The sequence below is a fragment of the Rhynchophorus ferrugineus genome, unplaced genomic scaffold, assembly GCF_030347505.1.
Source record: "Rhynchophorus ferrugineus isolate W39M unplaced genomic scaffold, kcgeb_rfMv2 rfM3, whole genome shotgun sequence".
In the NCBI taxonomy this organism is placed as follows: Eukaryota; Metazoa; Arthropoda; class Insecta; order Coleoptera; family Curculionidae; genus Rhynchophorus; species Rhynchophorus ferrugineus.
This window is the reverse complement of record NW_027472582.1, coordinates 4,104,256-4,118,818: the sequence shown is the minus strand read 5'-3', so window position 1 is coordinate 4,118,818 and position 14,563 is coordinate 4,104,256. Positions and strand designations below refer to the sequence as shown.

General features: G+C 30.0%; 1 protein-coding gene across 8 annotated transcripts in view; it reads left to right on the top strand.

The window, feature by feature from the left end:
• The window catches only part of LOC143193740 (facilitated trehalose transporter Tret1-2 homolog), a 67,827-nt gene that overhangs the window by 36,795 nt on the left and 16,469 nt on the right, over positions 1-14,563 (top strand). For 4 of the 8 annotated variants that reach the window (XM_076400083.1, XM_076400084.1, XM_076400086.1 and 1 more), the window contains one exon: positions 5,221-5,241. The exons of the other annotated variants lie outside the window; for them this stretch is intronic. In XM_076400083.1, the coding sequence (XP_076256198.1) occupies positions 5,221-5,241 (21 nt within the window). The remainder of the gene's footprint in view (positions 1-5,220; positions 5,242-14,563) is intronic. 8 annotated transcript variants of the gene reach the window in all.

Sequence of the window (14,563 nt, the reverse complement as noted above, 5' to 3'; positions counted from 1 at the left end):
CTTTTTATAGTCGCATATCTCCATTAATGCTTATTCGATAAAGCTATACTATAGCGAATTTGAAACATAATAGACCATAAAATTTTCGGATATGATGATCATATTATTCTTTTACTCTCCCAAAAGCGCTTTAAAAATTGAAACTCCAGAAGGTCATTTTTATGACATTTTGATTTTTTATTTCTTAAGTAAACTGTGCAAAGTACGAACTGAAGCCAAGAAAGTATTTGATGGTGTTACAAAGGAATTGTTTATGATGAGCTACTCCAGCCTGGCCCGATTATTAATTGGGCTATATGCTATCAACCTCTAATGTTATTGAATCAATCAATTGTAAACTGTATCAGTACTAATCAGTAAGAAATACATCACGACCACTCTAGGCCACACACATCATTAGTAACAAGGAAGTTTTGATGCAACTTTACTTGGTTCAGTTGTTCGCCGAGAAATCCTAGAAATCCTTTTGAAAAGCTTGAAAAAACCTGAAATCATAGTGAGTGTAGATTTAAGTCCCGTCGATAGACTCTTAATATCGCATTTGGGACACATATTGGAACACATATGCTACATAAAATTTTTTCAATCTAAAGCTTAAATCAAGAAATTGAATTTGAATGTGTCTAAATATAACCAACACTTTAGTGAATTAAGTTCATCTTTCGTGTTTTCTATTCTATAATTCGGCTCTTCGAACAACATTTATCGCTAATATGAAATCGGTAGCTATAAGGCATCAACTAAAATATTTCACGTTGTTTTTCTATACCTTTTTATTCTATTATTATCATCTCTCGAACGTCTCGTCAGTACGGATTCTGTTACGATCTTAATTGTATTTTTTTATGAAAAATGTATCAATTGATGTCTCGAACAAATACTAAATGTAGCGCGTTCAAAGTCCAAACTTTGCCTTCAAAAGGACTTTTTTTACTTCTTATATTACGAATCATATCGTATGATTTATAACTAACCCAGTAAACTAAAAAAACACACTCATAGTGTATCATTGTTTATGTATAAACAATATTAATTAAACCACAAGTCTCGTGAATAAAATATGGATTGATATCAGTACTAATTAACGTCAGCAACGAGTCTAAATATGATGATTGCGTGTCAGAGATTAAATTTAATCAATTTATTTATAATATCTTCATACAGAACTTGAAATCAGGTTGGCAAGAAAGTAATTTCTTGTTTTAACGTTGGAAAGATTGGAATAGATTATATTCATAGACTAATAGAGTTGCAAATTAATAGGGGACTCTAGCGCAAAGTTTTGCTTTGCCCAACATTCAGAGGGCGCCATAATGGGCCATTTAAGTGATTGGTGAACTTAAATCTCCGTTACAGGCACCTGTAAGATTGGCTCATAGTAATATTTGGCACGTGACAGCCTTGACATCATGTTTAATCGACCAATGGAATTTAAATAAAAAAACAATTTTTTTCTTAAATAAAATTATTAAATATTCAATTAAATATAAATATAATATTTAAAAATAAATAAATATAAATGTAATCTACAACAATAAATATAAATATATAATGTAAATTTATATACAAAATATAAATATAATATGAAAATTAATATACCCATAAAATATACATATTATATACATATGTAAAAACCATGCAATGTGCAAATCAAAATTATCTCTTCCATCTTTTTTTCTCTTTTTCATATTTTGCTAGTGCCATCAATTTAATAGGATCTATCAGAGTTCTGTCTTTTTGTTTTCTTATACTGAAAGCAAACTTTGAGTATTTCTCTCCTAATATTATGTTCACCTCTACTTTTACTCAAAAGTATATAGCACACCTTGTTAGTACTTTTAATATTTTATCCAAGTCCAAAATATCATTATTGAATGTACAATTGAAGGAAAGTTAAATTTACTTTTTCTTAACATTTAACAAAAATTTTGTAATATTGTCGACGTGGCAAAATCGCTGAATAGAATAAGACATAGTTCAGACCTACTGACAGTATAATAAAACAATTTTGTTGGAGTCTGGGGCACAAAATATTGTCTTGTCTCTCTAGAATCAGTCTCAAATTGTGGGTCTACTGATTTATTCATAACTAAATGTAAACAAAAAACATTAATTTCTTTTTTCAAAAGTTTTACTAAATAACCTGATATGTACACTAATGTACAACGTAAAACTTTATTTGATCTTATAGGAACATCTGGACTGAAGTTATAGAGTCAAGTAGTTAACAGTAAGAATGAGCAGAAACGGGGATCCTGGCCGAATGAATACAAACTTTAAAAAATCTGTTTTATGTTTAACCCAACCAGTTTAGGATTTTCAATATTTTTTACTTATTCCTTAAAGAGCGCCGGGTGCTTTTTTAACGGAAAACCATGACACATTTCCTCACCATCTGTGCGCCGGGGCACACAACACTTCCTAGAACGAGAATGTATTTCAACTACCCACTTGTATATATTAATAAAATAAAATAATAATGTATAAACGTTATAAGAAGCTAATCACATAGCTATCTTAGCATAACGAATAAAATAAGTAATATGTTAAAGGTAGCGACATCTATATGTTGGACGTCGCGAACCATTTCCCCAAAACTTCCTGTGAAGTTAAATCTCTATTTCTATATGATTATATTATAATTCAAGATCAATTCTAAATAAAATGTATAAAATATTTTTTGTTACTCCTGCATTGAAAAGAAAGCTTCTGAACTTTACAGCAAGCAATATATGGACTGGCTCTTTCATTTGAATGCTTTTTATACCTGCCTGATGACTCTCTAACACATGCATTTTAAAACGTCTTGAGTTGCTGCAGTTTTGTTGCATTTTCTTTTATTCTTCACCATAATATTTAATGTAACCTCCAGGTCAAACACACAGAATTTGTTTAAAATTGCTCATTCTAGTTGATCAAGACAGATATAGTACTGAACTTGATTGTATAATTTCTATTCTTTCATACCTACTATCTTAATAAAAGGATGGCTCCTACAGTTTGACCAATTTAGCTCATTAATGTAGATATAGGCGTCATTTTCTTCTGCTGTACTAATGATGAAAAATACCTGACAACCTGAAATACCAACAATTATCCTTGATGATCCTTCATCGCCAAAGATTGAAATAAATTTCTCAATTTGTAACCGTTATATTTTTTCCTCAAATGATCGCAAGCAACACAAATATTGCTCCTACTTTCAAATGTTCTGAGTAAATTTGTTACTTCAATTTTAACTCAATACCGATATATAAAAAACACCCCTGACCATCAAATGTAAATATTGCAATTCGTGTATATAAAAACAAAAACTTGCTATTAAACAAGTTTATAGCATCTTAATTTAGTAGATTTTTCCAGGTGTTATCTAAGGAAAAAATAATTAAAAAGATATAAATAAAATCTTTTATAATGAAAATGTAAAATTATACTATAAAAATTAAATTACGATGGATTAATTTGCCGCTAATACTCTTAAAAATAACGAGGAGCCAGAAAGCTGGAAACTTTATTAAAATATCCTCCAAGTATCAGATGACAAAGCAAACAAAAATTGTTTATCTTTCAATTTTTGCCTTTACGTAGAAAACTTTTCGTGCTTTAGCAACATTTTACTAAGAATATTAATGAAGATCTCCATTTTAATCAACAGTAAGAACGAGTTAATTTTTGAACAAAACAATAATAATTTTTAAGCTGAATAAGTTGAATTTATAATCTTCGTCCATCTTTCCTCGTAAGAAATACACTTGTGGCTCTAACTATCAATCGATAACAAGAAAATATAAATTCATGGGTTTAATACTCAACGAATCGATGTCATTGCTGATGAGCAATCTTAGATATTCATGATCTTTATATGATATTTTGGTTGAGCATTACTAGTTCTTCAACAGTAGATACCATCAAAAAAATAATCGAAGACTAATAAAAGGTTGAACAGCGTTATTATATTATAAACTTTATTTTACAGAAATAGTCTAATGGTAAATTTATTCATAGATGTTATTAGATATAAATTCGATATACAGAAGACTGGAGCTTCGTTCTCAACAGGTAATTTACCTGTAATGGATTTATTTTCCTGGTTTGTATTAGGGAGGCGCGATAGTATCAAAATCAAAATTGATATTGTGTCTATACGGCAAGGAAGCATTACATTAACTTCATTCATTGTGATTGTTCTTTCTATACAAAAATAAGATACATCCAATGTAAATACAAATATATACTATGACTTATTATCAAGAGTGTCTAAAAATTATTATTAACTAACTATAAAAAAAATTCTCAAAATTCCAAAAAAATTAACAATATGATATCTTTTTAACATTTGTAGAATTGTTATATCGTGCATCCCTAATCCACACAAAATAGTTCGACACTAAGTAGATTTCACAGTATTTCGTCAACACTATTTTATGTTTTATTTACGTAAGTTACGTAGTTTTAGTTGTTCAAACAAGATTTAGAACCACACTATGCTTAAGCTTGATATTTAGAGCTTCAAAACATAATATAGTAGATAAATTTAATTAAAATATTTTAATGATTATTTTAAACATGTTTTTATTATCACATTTTCTTAGTAAAACGAAATAGAAAAATGTTGAAATATTACATAACATATCACAAATCCATCATAAATACTTAAACTTTTAAAATATAAAATGAGTATCATATATTAAGTATAGTTTAATTATTATTGTAGCTATTGATTGACCAGACAAATCAACTATTATTAACCGATATGGTGAATTTGAACCTATGATAACACATAAAATAGTTTTTGTTTTGAACTGTAAAGTTAAGTTGGATTTAGAGAGCTTAAAGATATTAGAGGGTAATTATAGTATTGGAGCATTCTTAAGACACTTTCAATTTCCAATGTTCACCAAAGCAACACGTCAAAAATTTATATAATTTTTGAAAACTGCTCAAGCGAACTGCTATACCACTGAATAAAACCATTATACCTATTAATATACTATATTTATTATTTTATCTTTTACTTTATGTATATAATATTGAATGAACATGAATGTTCAGTAGTATATTTGATGAAAATGCATGTACACAGAGTGTTCGAGAAAAACAAGACGCTAATAATAATTTCAAAAACCTTTTTCTCGACCAGTTTGTGTAACAATTAATTGTGTATGTTGATTGCAGTGGCATGTTGCACTAATTACTAATAATTTTTTTCTCACTTTTCAGTTCCAGCTGCTATAACTTGCAGTAAGTATTAACTAGGTTAAGGCATATTGTTGTTAGGATAGTGCATTTTGCGGCAATTGTTAAATACGCGTCCCCGAGTCAAAACAAATAATAATTATAACCAATTTAGCTCGATTGATGCCTGTAATTACTCGTTAATTATCATATATATAAAATCAATTTAGTTCCGCTTGAACAGATGTTTTATATTTCATTATTAAATGTCCTATAGGAAAAAAACCGATAGTTATTATAATGTATGAGTAATGATAAAAAATTGCATGTGCTGCATCGACCATAAATGAAAAAAAAATTTACAGCCGAACATAGAGCCTTTTCTTTTTTCGAAGTCGTTTAAAAATAAATCTCACACCATCGCTTCTCTTTGTTGTCGAAAACAAACACAGATTTTATGTAAATCACCCTATTGTTAATCTAATTGGCTATATAGGCTTTGAAAAAAAATCCTGATTATAATATATCAATTTTTGGCGCCTATTATCTTAAAGAAATTCCTGCAACTTGACCCATTCGGCTCATTATTGTAGCCATTTTCTTCTGCTATATCAGCGATGGGAAATATTTGTCTCCCTTTAACTAATCATCATGTAAACATAAATGTTGAGATCTAAAACTATTAACAATTACAATTAACCGGACAATCAAAATTGTTTTCTGTTCTTAGTTTATAGTTTTATACAATGGGAGAAAATTAGATTCAAACCAAGCAGAAAGACTGAAACCATTACTCAGTGAAAATATATATTTTTAATATTTTAAAGTCTCTTTTTTACCAACGACGGTTTATCTGGATTGGACCTACAGTTTAACGTGGATCAATTCGGTTCATTAATGCAGCCGTTTCCTTCTGCTATTTCAACGATGGGAAATACTTATCTTCCTTTAACTAATCATCATGTAAACATAAATGTTGACGTTTAAAATTATTGACTATTGCAATTAACCGGACAATTTTAGAAAGAAGAAGAAGTTTAGAAATAGATAGTTTTGTTGTATGTAGAAGCAATGTTTACCAAGCAGAAAGACTGAAACCATTATTCAGTGAAAATATATTTTTTAAATATTTTAAGCTCTCCTTCTTACCAACGAGGGTTTATCTAAAGTTGGTCACTCGCCAGTCGGTAAGCTTAATGCTGAGAACCGTGGTCCCACGTTAAACTTTAGGCCCAGTCCAGATAAACCTATAGTTTGTAAAAAAAACTGTAAAATATATTAAAAAATAATAATAATAAACAAAATTTATATAATATACGTAAGTTTTTAGAGGCATTTTTATTACAGCTGAATATAATGTCACAGATATCGGTCACAGACTCCTTACTCACAAGATTTAGCAATGTTTGGTTTGGTTTGTACTTGTGGTTGGTTTTTGTGATCAAGAACAAATTCCGAGACAAAAGAATAATTGAAAAAAGATATTAATATCAGTAAATATTTCACAAAATCTTATTAATGAAAAGTCAACTATTGACAAAACTATAGCAGATATCAGTGGTTGTAATTTTGACTTTGTTAGCTCTATCTATATATGCTGAATATAAATTAATACAACCAAAAATTGATTTTTAAATACTATACTAGAAAGGTGATTGACTGCTCTAATAATAGTATCATGACTGGAGTATATTGATCTAACAATCTTACATTTATTCAAGCATTAAACTAATGACTTAAGGCGACTTTACGTCCACTATTTGACGAAAACGTATATATTTTTTTTACATTTCAACGTAAAATGCACTAAAATATATTCAGAATGTTTTTTAAATTTATGAAATTTCATAGAACATTCGGTTATTTGTAATAGTTTCAATTTATTTAAAAAATCATATATGAACATGAATTATTTATAATATAACCAGCCATAACAGCATAATGGGATATAGAGGGGGTCAAAAAATATATAACGGGTAGAGAACCGACAGAAATATCTAACATATTTACAAAAAGATAGCTTAACGGCAAGCAATTAGACATCTTATATTCCTATAATTGGTAACGTTAGGGTAATAAATTAATGATGTTCAATAATTAAGCCTTATTCTTAATTAATAAAAAAAATCACAAAAAAATGAGCGATAATATATACTAGTTTTATTACCTGACAAAAATTAATTTCATCTAGCTAGAGCTATATCTATACAATCTGGATGGTGTAGAGTCGCCCTAGTATTTATCAAGTATTTCCACCTTTACGGTAATGGTTCTTTTTGCAGAAAAGAAAGCTTAAGCAAAATGGAATTGTAATCGTGAAAATAGAAATTAAAAATGTCACTGACAAAACAAACTGCCCTCGTAGCAAAATCTCTCTTATTTGCTCGGTAATGACTTGTTTGTAGCTATAAAAATCTTTAATGAAAATAAATTAACTAAAAAATAGCTGTAAACTGTCAGCAGGTCGATAAAAAATTGCAAATTGTGGAATTGTTGCTCAGCATGTGGCTCCCTCAAGAGCGTAATATTTTGTCAATAAATATATTTAGACATTTTTTGTACCAATGTCTAGCGATAATTATTGTAAAATATTAATATATGTTTTTAATAATTGTATTTTAAATATGTTGAAAGTGAATGCCATTTCCAATAATACATGTAAATATATCTCATTTTATAGTTTAAGAGTGTTTGTCAGCGTTCTTTAAAAACACTACCAAAATAGGAATTACAGAGATATTAATATATTTTTCTGACTGAAACCTTACCCATAACAAATGTCCTTTGATCTAACAAAAGTTGCAACAAGTCACATACTATCAAATGAATTATTTCAAATTTATATCAAATTTCATATATATATATATATATATATATATATATATATATATATATATATATAATTTAATACTCATTTAATATTAATCAAAACTATAACTTCTCTTTACGATTCGAGGAATTCCTTAGCACACACGTGGTCATTGCTACCTGCGTCTTAATAACTAAAATTGGAAACACATATCGAGTCAATACATTAACAAATTAAATTTCAGTTATACAATATTATATATAACAATTTAGGGACATGTAATTCAATTCAATTTGTTAATACGTTTATTGGTGTCATTTTCCTTTATAATAGATACTCATATAATTCTTATAAAATTTAATTCCTTTCATTACTCTTATAAGATATTTTGTTAAATATTTAACTTCTCCATTTTCAGTATTAATTAGATATAACGTAATTTATTACCGATTATTTTAAGGGCGTTGCTATTAACGTATGTTATTAACATTACTGTTTACTCTTAGTAAACACAGAAAAGAATAAGTAGATACAACAAATAAATTATTGCAAGAATATTTTCTATCTTTTACATGACCATGCTGTGTTGATATTTTTGAATCATTGGTATTTATCCAAGATAACAAAAAAAAATGCTTTTATGGGAAACAAGTTCAGTTTCCTGTTAAAAAATCCGATTCAATGACTGATATAACTAACTGGAGTGACTAGAATGTGGAGGGTTCAGTAAAATCTAGTAAAATATCCTACTACTGAATTTGTGAACGTAACGAAATCCTACGATAAGGTTTTATGTGAAAAAACTCATGTTCAAACTTCAGAAAATGTTATTAATACGGAAATAATAAATTCTTATATATCCGTCAGGAGATTTAGAACCAAACAAGAGAAATAAACCAAAACAAGCGTACTATAAAGCAGTGTATTATGGCAAATTATTCACCTTAACAAACACATAATGATTGAACATATGATCAGATGTATAGTATAAATGACATCACTAAAAAAGTCTATGATTTCATCAAAGTAAACTTCAGAAAATTGTATCAAAACAGTTTTGTATGACAAATTGTTGACCTACTCCACAATAATTCAGTAATAGAAAATGCTACAATAGTTGTATTTATCGATAACGCAATAAATTACCAGAAACTGTAACAGTACAAGTAACAATATTGACTATAAGTGACCCAAGACATAGGAAAAAAAATTAATGGATGTAAATAAGTGCGAATTTATTAGTATAATATCAAATTACACACAGTATGTACATAGTTTCGCAAAAATACATTGTTGATTATACGTTATTTAAATACACGATAGTAGTACAAATAAAATTAATAAAATACAAATATTTTAGAGCATAACCTCTTAAAAATGCGTATTCCTATCTACTACAGGAATATTACTCATACCAAGAGAGTAATATTTCAAGAGAAAATGTATACAAGACAGAGGAGTCATTCAACAACTGTTGATTAAATCTACCAATCCATTTAATCTTATTAGTAGTTATGTAGTTAGTATGTCTAATAAAAAACCCATCTCATTGTAATACCTAGTTTCAAGTCATACTAGAAACAATAACCAAATTATACATAAATGCAATTAAAAATTGTGCATATTAGCATAAAGTAATATAATTTAAATAAATAAATCTAACTAAACATAAAAAAAGTAACTTACATAATATAATTTCATTAATACGAATTAGGTTGAAAGTTACATTCTATACTAAGATATTGATAAAATTTCATACCCAAGGATTTGTGGTCCACAAATGATACGCGTGCTTTATAGGTGACTGTGATCACCTAAAAATGCTAATACACCGATATTTTTGATAACATTATGTGTAAATTTGACCAAAATACTAATTAATACTAAACTAATAAATAGAAATATTCAAAACATAACTTTTTCGCTTTCTGAATCTTTTCGCGAATTATAAATTGAAATAAAAAATCCTAATCGTCCAGTGCCTCACAAAACCACAATTTATCGTGTACATGCGAATTTTCGACAGTACGGTACGACAGAAGACAGGCCTCGTTCTGGAAGGCATTAGACGTCTCGTAACGCTGAAAAGGTGACTCGGGTGCGCGATAGTGTTGCAGAGTCTCCAGAAAGATCAATTCGGTGACGTGGTTCCCAGTTACACATTTCTGTACAAAATTTAATTAGTCCAAAAACTGAAAACGAGAAATCCTGATCAACGAGTTGAATACTGATGAATGAATGAAGATGAATGAACTGATGATGAATGAAGGCTGTCTGGTGAAATTGAAGATTTTTCGTCTAAATTGATATTGAGCGATGAAGCCCATTTTCTTTTTAGTGGTCGCGTCAATAAACAGAACAATCGGCTATGGAGAACATAGAATCTTCAATTAATTCATGAAACATCATTTCATTCACTAAAAACAACTGTATGGTGTGGTATTCATGCTGGAAATATCACTGGTCCCTATTTTTATTTCAGTGACCAAGGTGTTATAGTTACTGTTACTGCTGAACGGTACCAAGACATGATTTAAAATCTTCTTGTGTCTGAAATAGAAGAGCAAGGACTAGAAGACATGTGGTTTCAGCGAGATGGGGCCAAAGCACACTCAGCTCATTCAACAATTCATTTTGTATGGCGTTTTTTCCCCGAAGACTAATTTTGCGAAGTGGCGATTTAGCATGGACATATCTCCGGATTTAACAGCACTAAACTTTTACTCCAGAGATTTTTTAAAATTAAAAGTTTATGTGAATAAGAGCGGAAAGTTGCATATCGATCGTGGCCACCATTTAGCCTATATAGTTTTTCAATCATATAGAAAAAAAATTTAAAGACCAAACAAATTTTTGATCTTTTACTTACTGATCTTTTCTTTGAGCAAAGTTATAGGCAATCGTTATTGGCCCCACGTTGTATCATTTTTCAAAGTCGGGAATTTTATTTTATTTCTCAGATGTATTTTAAGAAAACCTTTGCATGTATTGTTTTATCGTCATTTATCATCATCATGTATTGTTTTATCACCTTTATTGTCAAAATGATCAGCGATATCTATTGATGAAAATGTTTAGTATCAATGCAAATAACCTAACTGTTAAATTCGTTGCCAATTCGACATTCGTTTCTTAGAAAATCGTTATTGGCCAATTGAATTGTTCAAAAAGTTATAATTACTCGACTCCAGTCTGCAACACTCATATTTCGATGTTGCCTAGCCCATTGAAATCGTTTCTTTTTCATGCTATCGGTTAAGCGTGGTGTTTTGGAAGGCCGCCGTCCTAAATTCTCTTCAACCAACCGGCTCCGCATTTTCCGCCGCGAAATCTTGACACCCTCGTCGTTTATTATCGTAGTCAAACGAGCAACGTTCTTTTTCTGATTTTCGATGTTGATGTTTTATGTAGACAAAATATAGCAAAAGTATTATTATACAGAGCAGTACTCTTTTATTGAAGTTTAAAAGGTAAAAATTAATGAAATTATACAAATTGACAATACAACAATACTGCAAAGTGCGCGTCTTAGCGGACAATGAAGGAGTGAGAAAAACACTCAAACAATTGACAAATGAGGCCCGTATACTGTACTGTAACTTCACAAAAACAATAATAATGATACCAGTACTTATTTGAGATCAAATAACCCTTTAAAGAACACAATTTATTCGAGCAGATATAATAAACACTAAATTACATAAATACAGTTACTGCACCCAATAATTTCGCCACCTACTGTACTTTTAGGAACTTATAGTAATGCATCTCCGTAATATCCTAATTGTCATTTTTAGTTTCAACGATTTGAAAGTGATCAGTATAACATCATTTAGTTAACAGATTCCAAATATTTTCTACCAAAAAGTTTTAATATATCTAAAATCAGAAATTTTCTTTCTATTAACTAAAAAAATCCACATAAAGAGACTGTCTACTTTTCAAAGCTATTTTTAGAAAGCACCAAAATAATAAATGGCGTCAACGAAGCGAAGGACTAGAAAAGGTAAAGACCACTATATATAAAGCAAATTAAATGTAACCTTTTATCTAATCCAACGTAAACCAAGCCTTTATTTACCATCACCACTTCCTTATTATCATTTAAAGCAATGTTTTATTGAACCACAGTCATAAGTTTTCAATCACCGATCATTACGAACATATATAGTAAACAACTTAATATATTCAAGATCAATTAATAAAATAATGAGAGTATTTACGAGGAATCAGTCAAGCATTGACATTATTATTTAAGCAAAAAATTACGGAATGTGTTTTTTCCTCCAGCGTATTGCAAATCCCAATTAAGCCTGTGCGTATAATTAACGAATCTCCGATAATCTTGATTGGTTCCATTCGTGTGTCGCGTAATTGTGCTATTGATTCCATAAACAATCAATTTCGGGAGGTTTCCGATTAAAAAGGGACGAAATTGTCTCCGATTAATTTGTCTTAATTTATCGAAGAGGATTTATTGACTTTTGGTTTATTATTGCGAAGATATCGAAACATTTTTTGCTGTAACAGCAAGTTTATTGTTTACCCTTAATACTTGTTTTACCCTTAATCGGTGATTTATTTCATGCAAAATTAACAGTTTCGATGATTTCTAATATATATTACAATTGCGTGATGCCAAGAACCACTGCAACTCTTCACGGACTAGTGTCTGAATAGATTCCTGCGGAATATTGTACCATTCTTGCACTTCATCATTCTCCAATTTATTCAATGGAGACAAAAATCTACCTCTCACTATCTGTTCTCTAAAACTCCCCATAACGATTCAACTATATTGAAGTCTGGCGATTGTGTTAGTGAGGAAAGATGTTTGGTGATATACTTAAGAGGCCAATTGAAAATTCTCCGGCCTGACACATAGATGGCGCTACTAGAATTAAATCCATAAACTATAAACCCTTAAAAGATGGGTGTATAAATTTTACTGCTGTCGGATCATTAGTTTGTGAATTATAGGATTTTGGGTGAAGAAACTTTTCTTATTGTGAAAAAAATGGATAAAAAGGTATTTCGCGCGTTGATAAAATATTGATTTTTAAAGGGAAAAAATACAGTTGAAGCAAAAACTTGGCTTGATGTCGAGTTTCCGGACACTGCCCAAGGAAAATTAACCGTCAAGGATTGGTATGCTAAGTTTAGACGTGGTGAAATGAGCACCGAAGACGGTGAACGCAATGGACACCCAAAGAGGTTTTTACCGACGAATACATTAAAAAAATCCACAAAATGATTTTGAATGACAGTAAATTGAAATTGAATGAAATAGCAAATGCACGCGTATCATTCACGAATATTTGGGTATTTGAAAGATCTGCGCAAAATGGGTACCGCGCGAGCTCACTTTTGACCAAAAACAATGACGACTTGATGATTCGAAGCAGTATTTGAATATGATCAAGAGTAATAAACTCGAGTTTTGCGTCGATATGTGACAATGGATGAAACATAGCTCCATCATTTCACTCCGAAGTCATGAGAAAACGCAACAGTCGGCTAGGAAGGTTATGGCGTCTGTATTTTGGGATGCGAATGGAATAATTTTCATTGAATACCTTGAAAATGGAAGAACCATCAGCAGTGACTATTACATAGCGTTAGTAGACCGTTTGAAGGACGAAATCGCCGAAAACGGCTGCATATGAAGACAAAAAGTGCTGTTTCACCATGACAACACACCGTGTCACGAATCAGTGAAAACAATTTAGGGAATTACGTTGAATAAAAAAAAATTCCAAAATATGTGTTTTACTATGGTAGGCCGGCGACTTTTCAATTGATCTGTTATGCTCCTCAAACCAAGCAAGCCTTTTTTGCTGTGTGTATGAGTGCATTAATATTTTGAAACATGGCAGTGTTACAGTAAGTCACAGTCAGACCTTCATCATTGAATATGTCAAGATTTTTCTTTACTGTGAATTTCTTGATTTTTTTTTGTTCAGTGTAAAACAAAAATAAAGGGTAATATAGCAGGTTTTGTTAAAAACTTTAGGATAATTCACAATATGTCTAAAAGTATATTGAATCTTGGATACAGTTCTTGGTGTTTTCTTTTGATTGATAGCGTTAACTCAGACTGGCAAATAATTATATAGGCAATCTTCATACATAAATTGGTGTAAACAAGTTTAAAATGAGTTCAGCGAATACAACGTTTCTTGTTTTAAACATGAAAAAAGTGACACAAAACTGAGCTACATTTTAGAGCTACTTTGTGCTGTGCACAGTAAATGTAGCCATATTCTAATTGTCTATGTTATCCATTTACTGAAATGTTATTTGATAATGTTCTCCAATAAGCCGTTAAAAATTGCAAAAGCTTAGTTGAACAGTTGTGATACTTTGGCTACTGTTTGCTATTATTGTGCAGGACTGCTAGATTTCGCGAACATGAAAATGCATATGATCTATTTTTTCACAAAAACCACATAGTTTTTGGAAATATTTTATAAGAAAAAGTAATCTAAATCAGTTGTTAAATTAAAACACTAAATCTAACTAAAGTATCAAACCAAAGATTGATACAACGCTGCCAAAACAAAGTTGTTCTATTTTGTT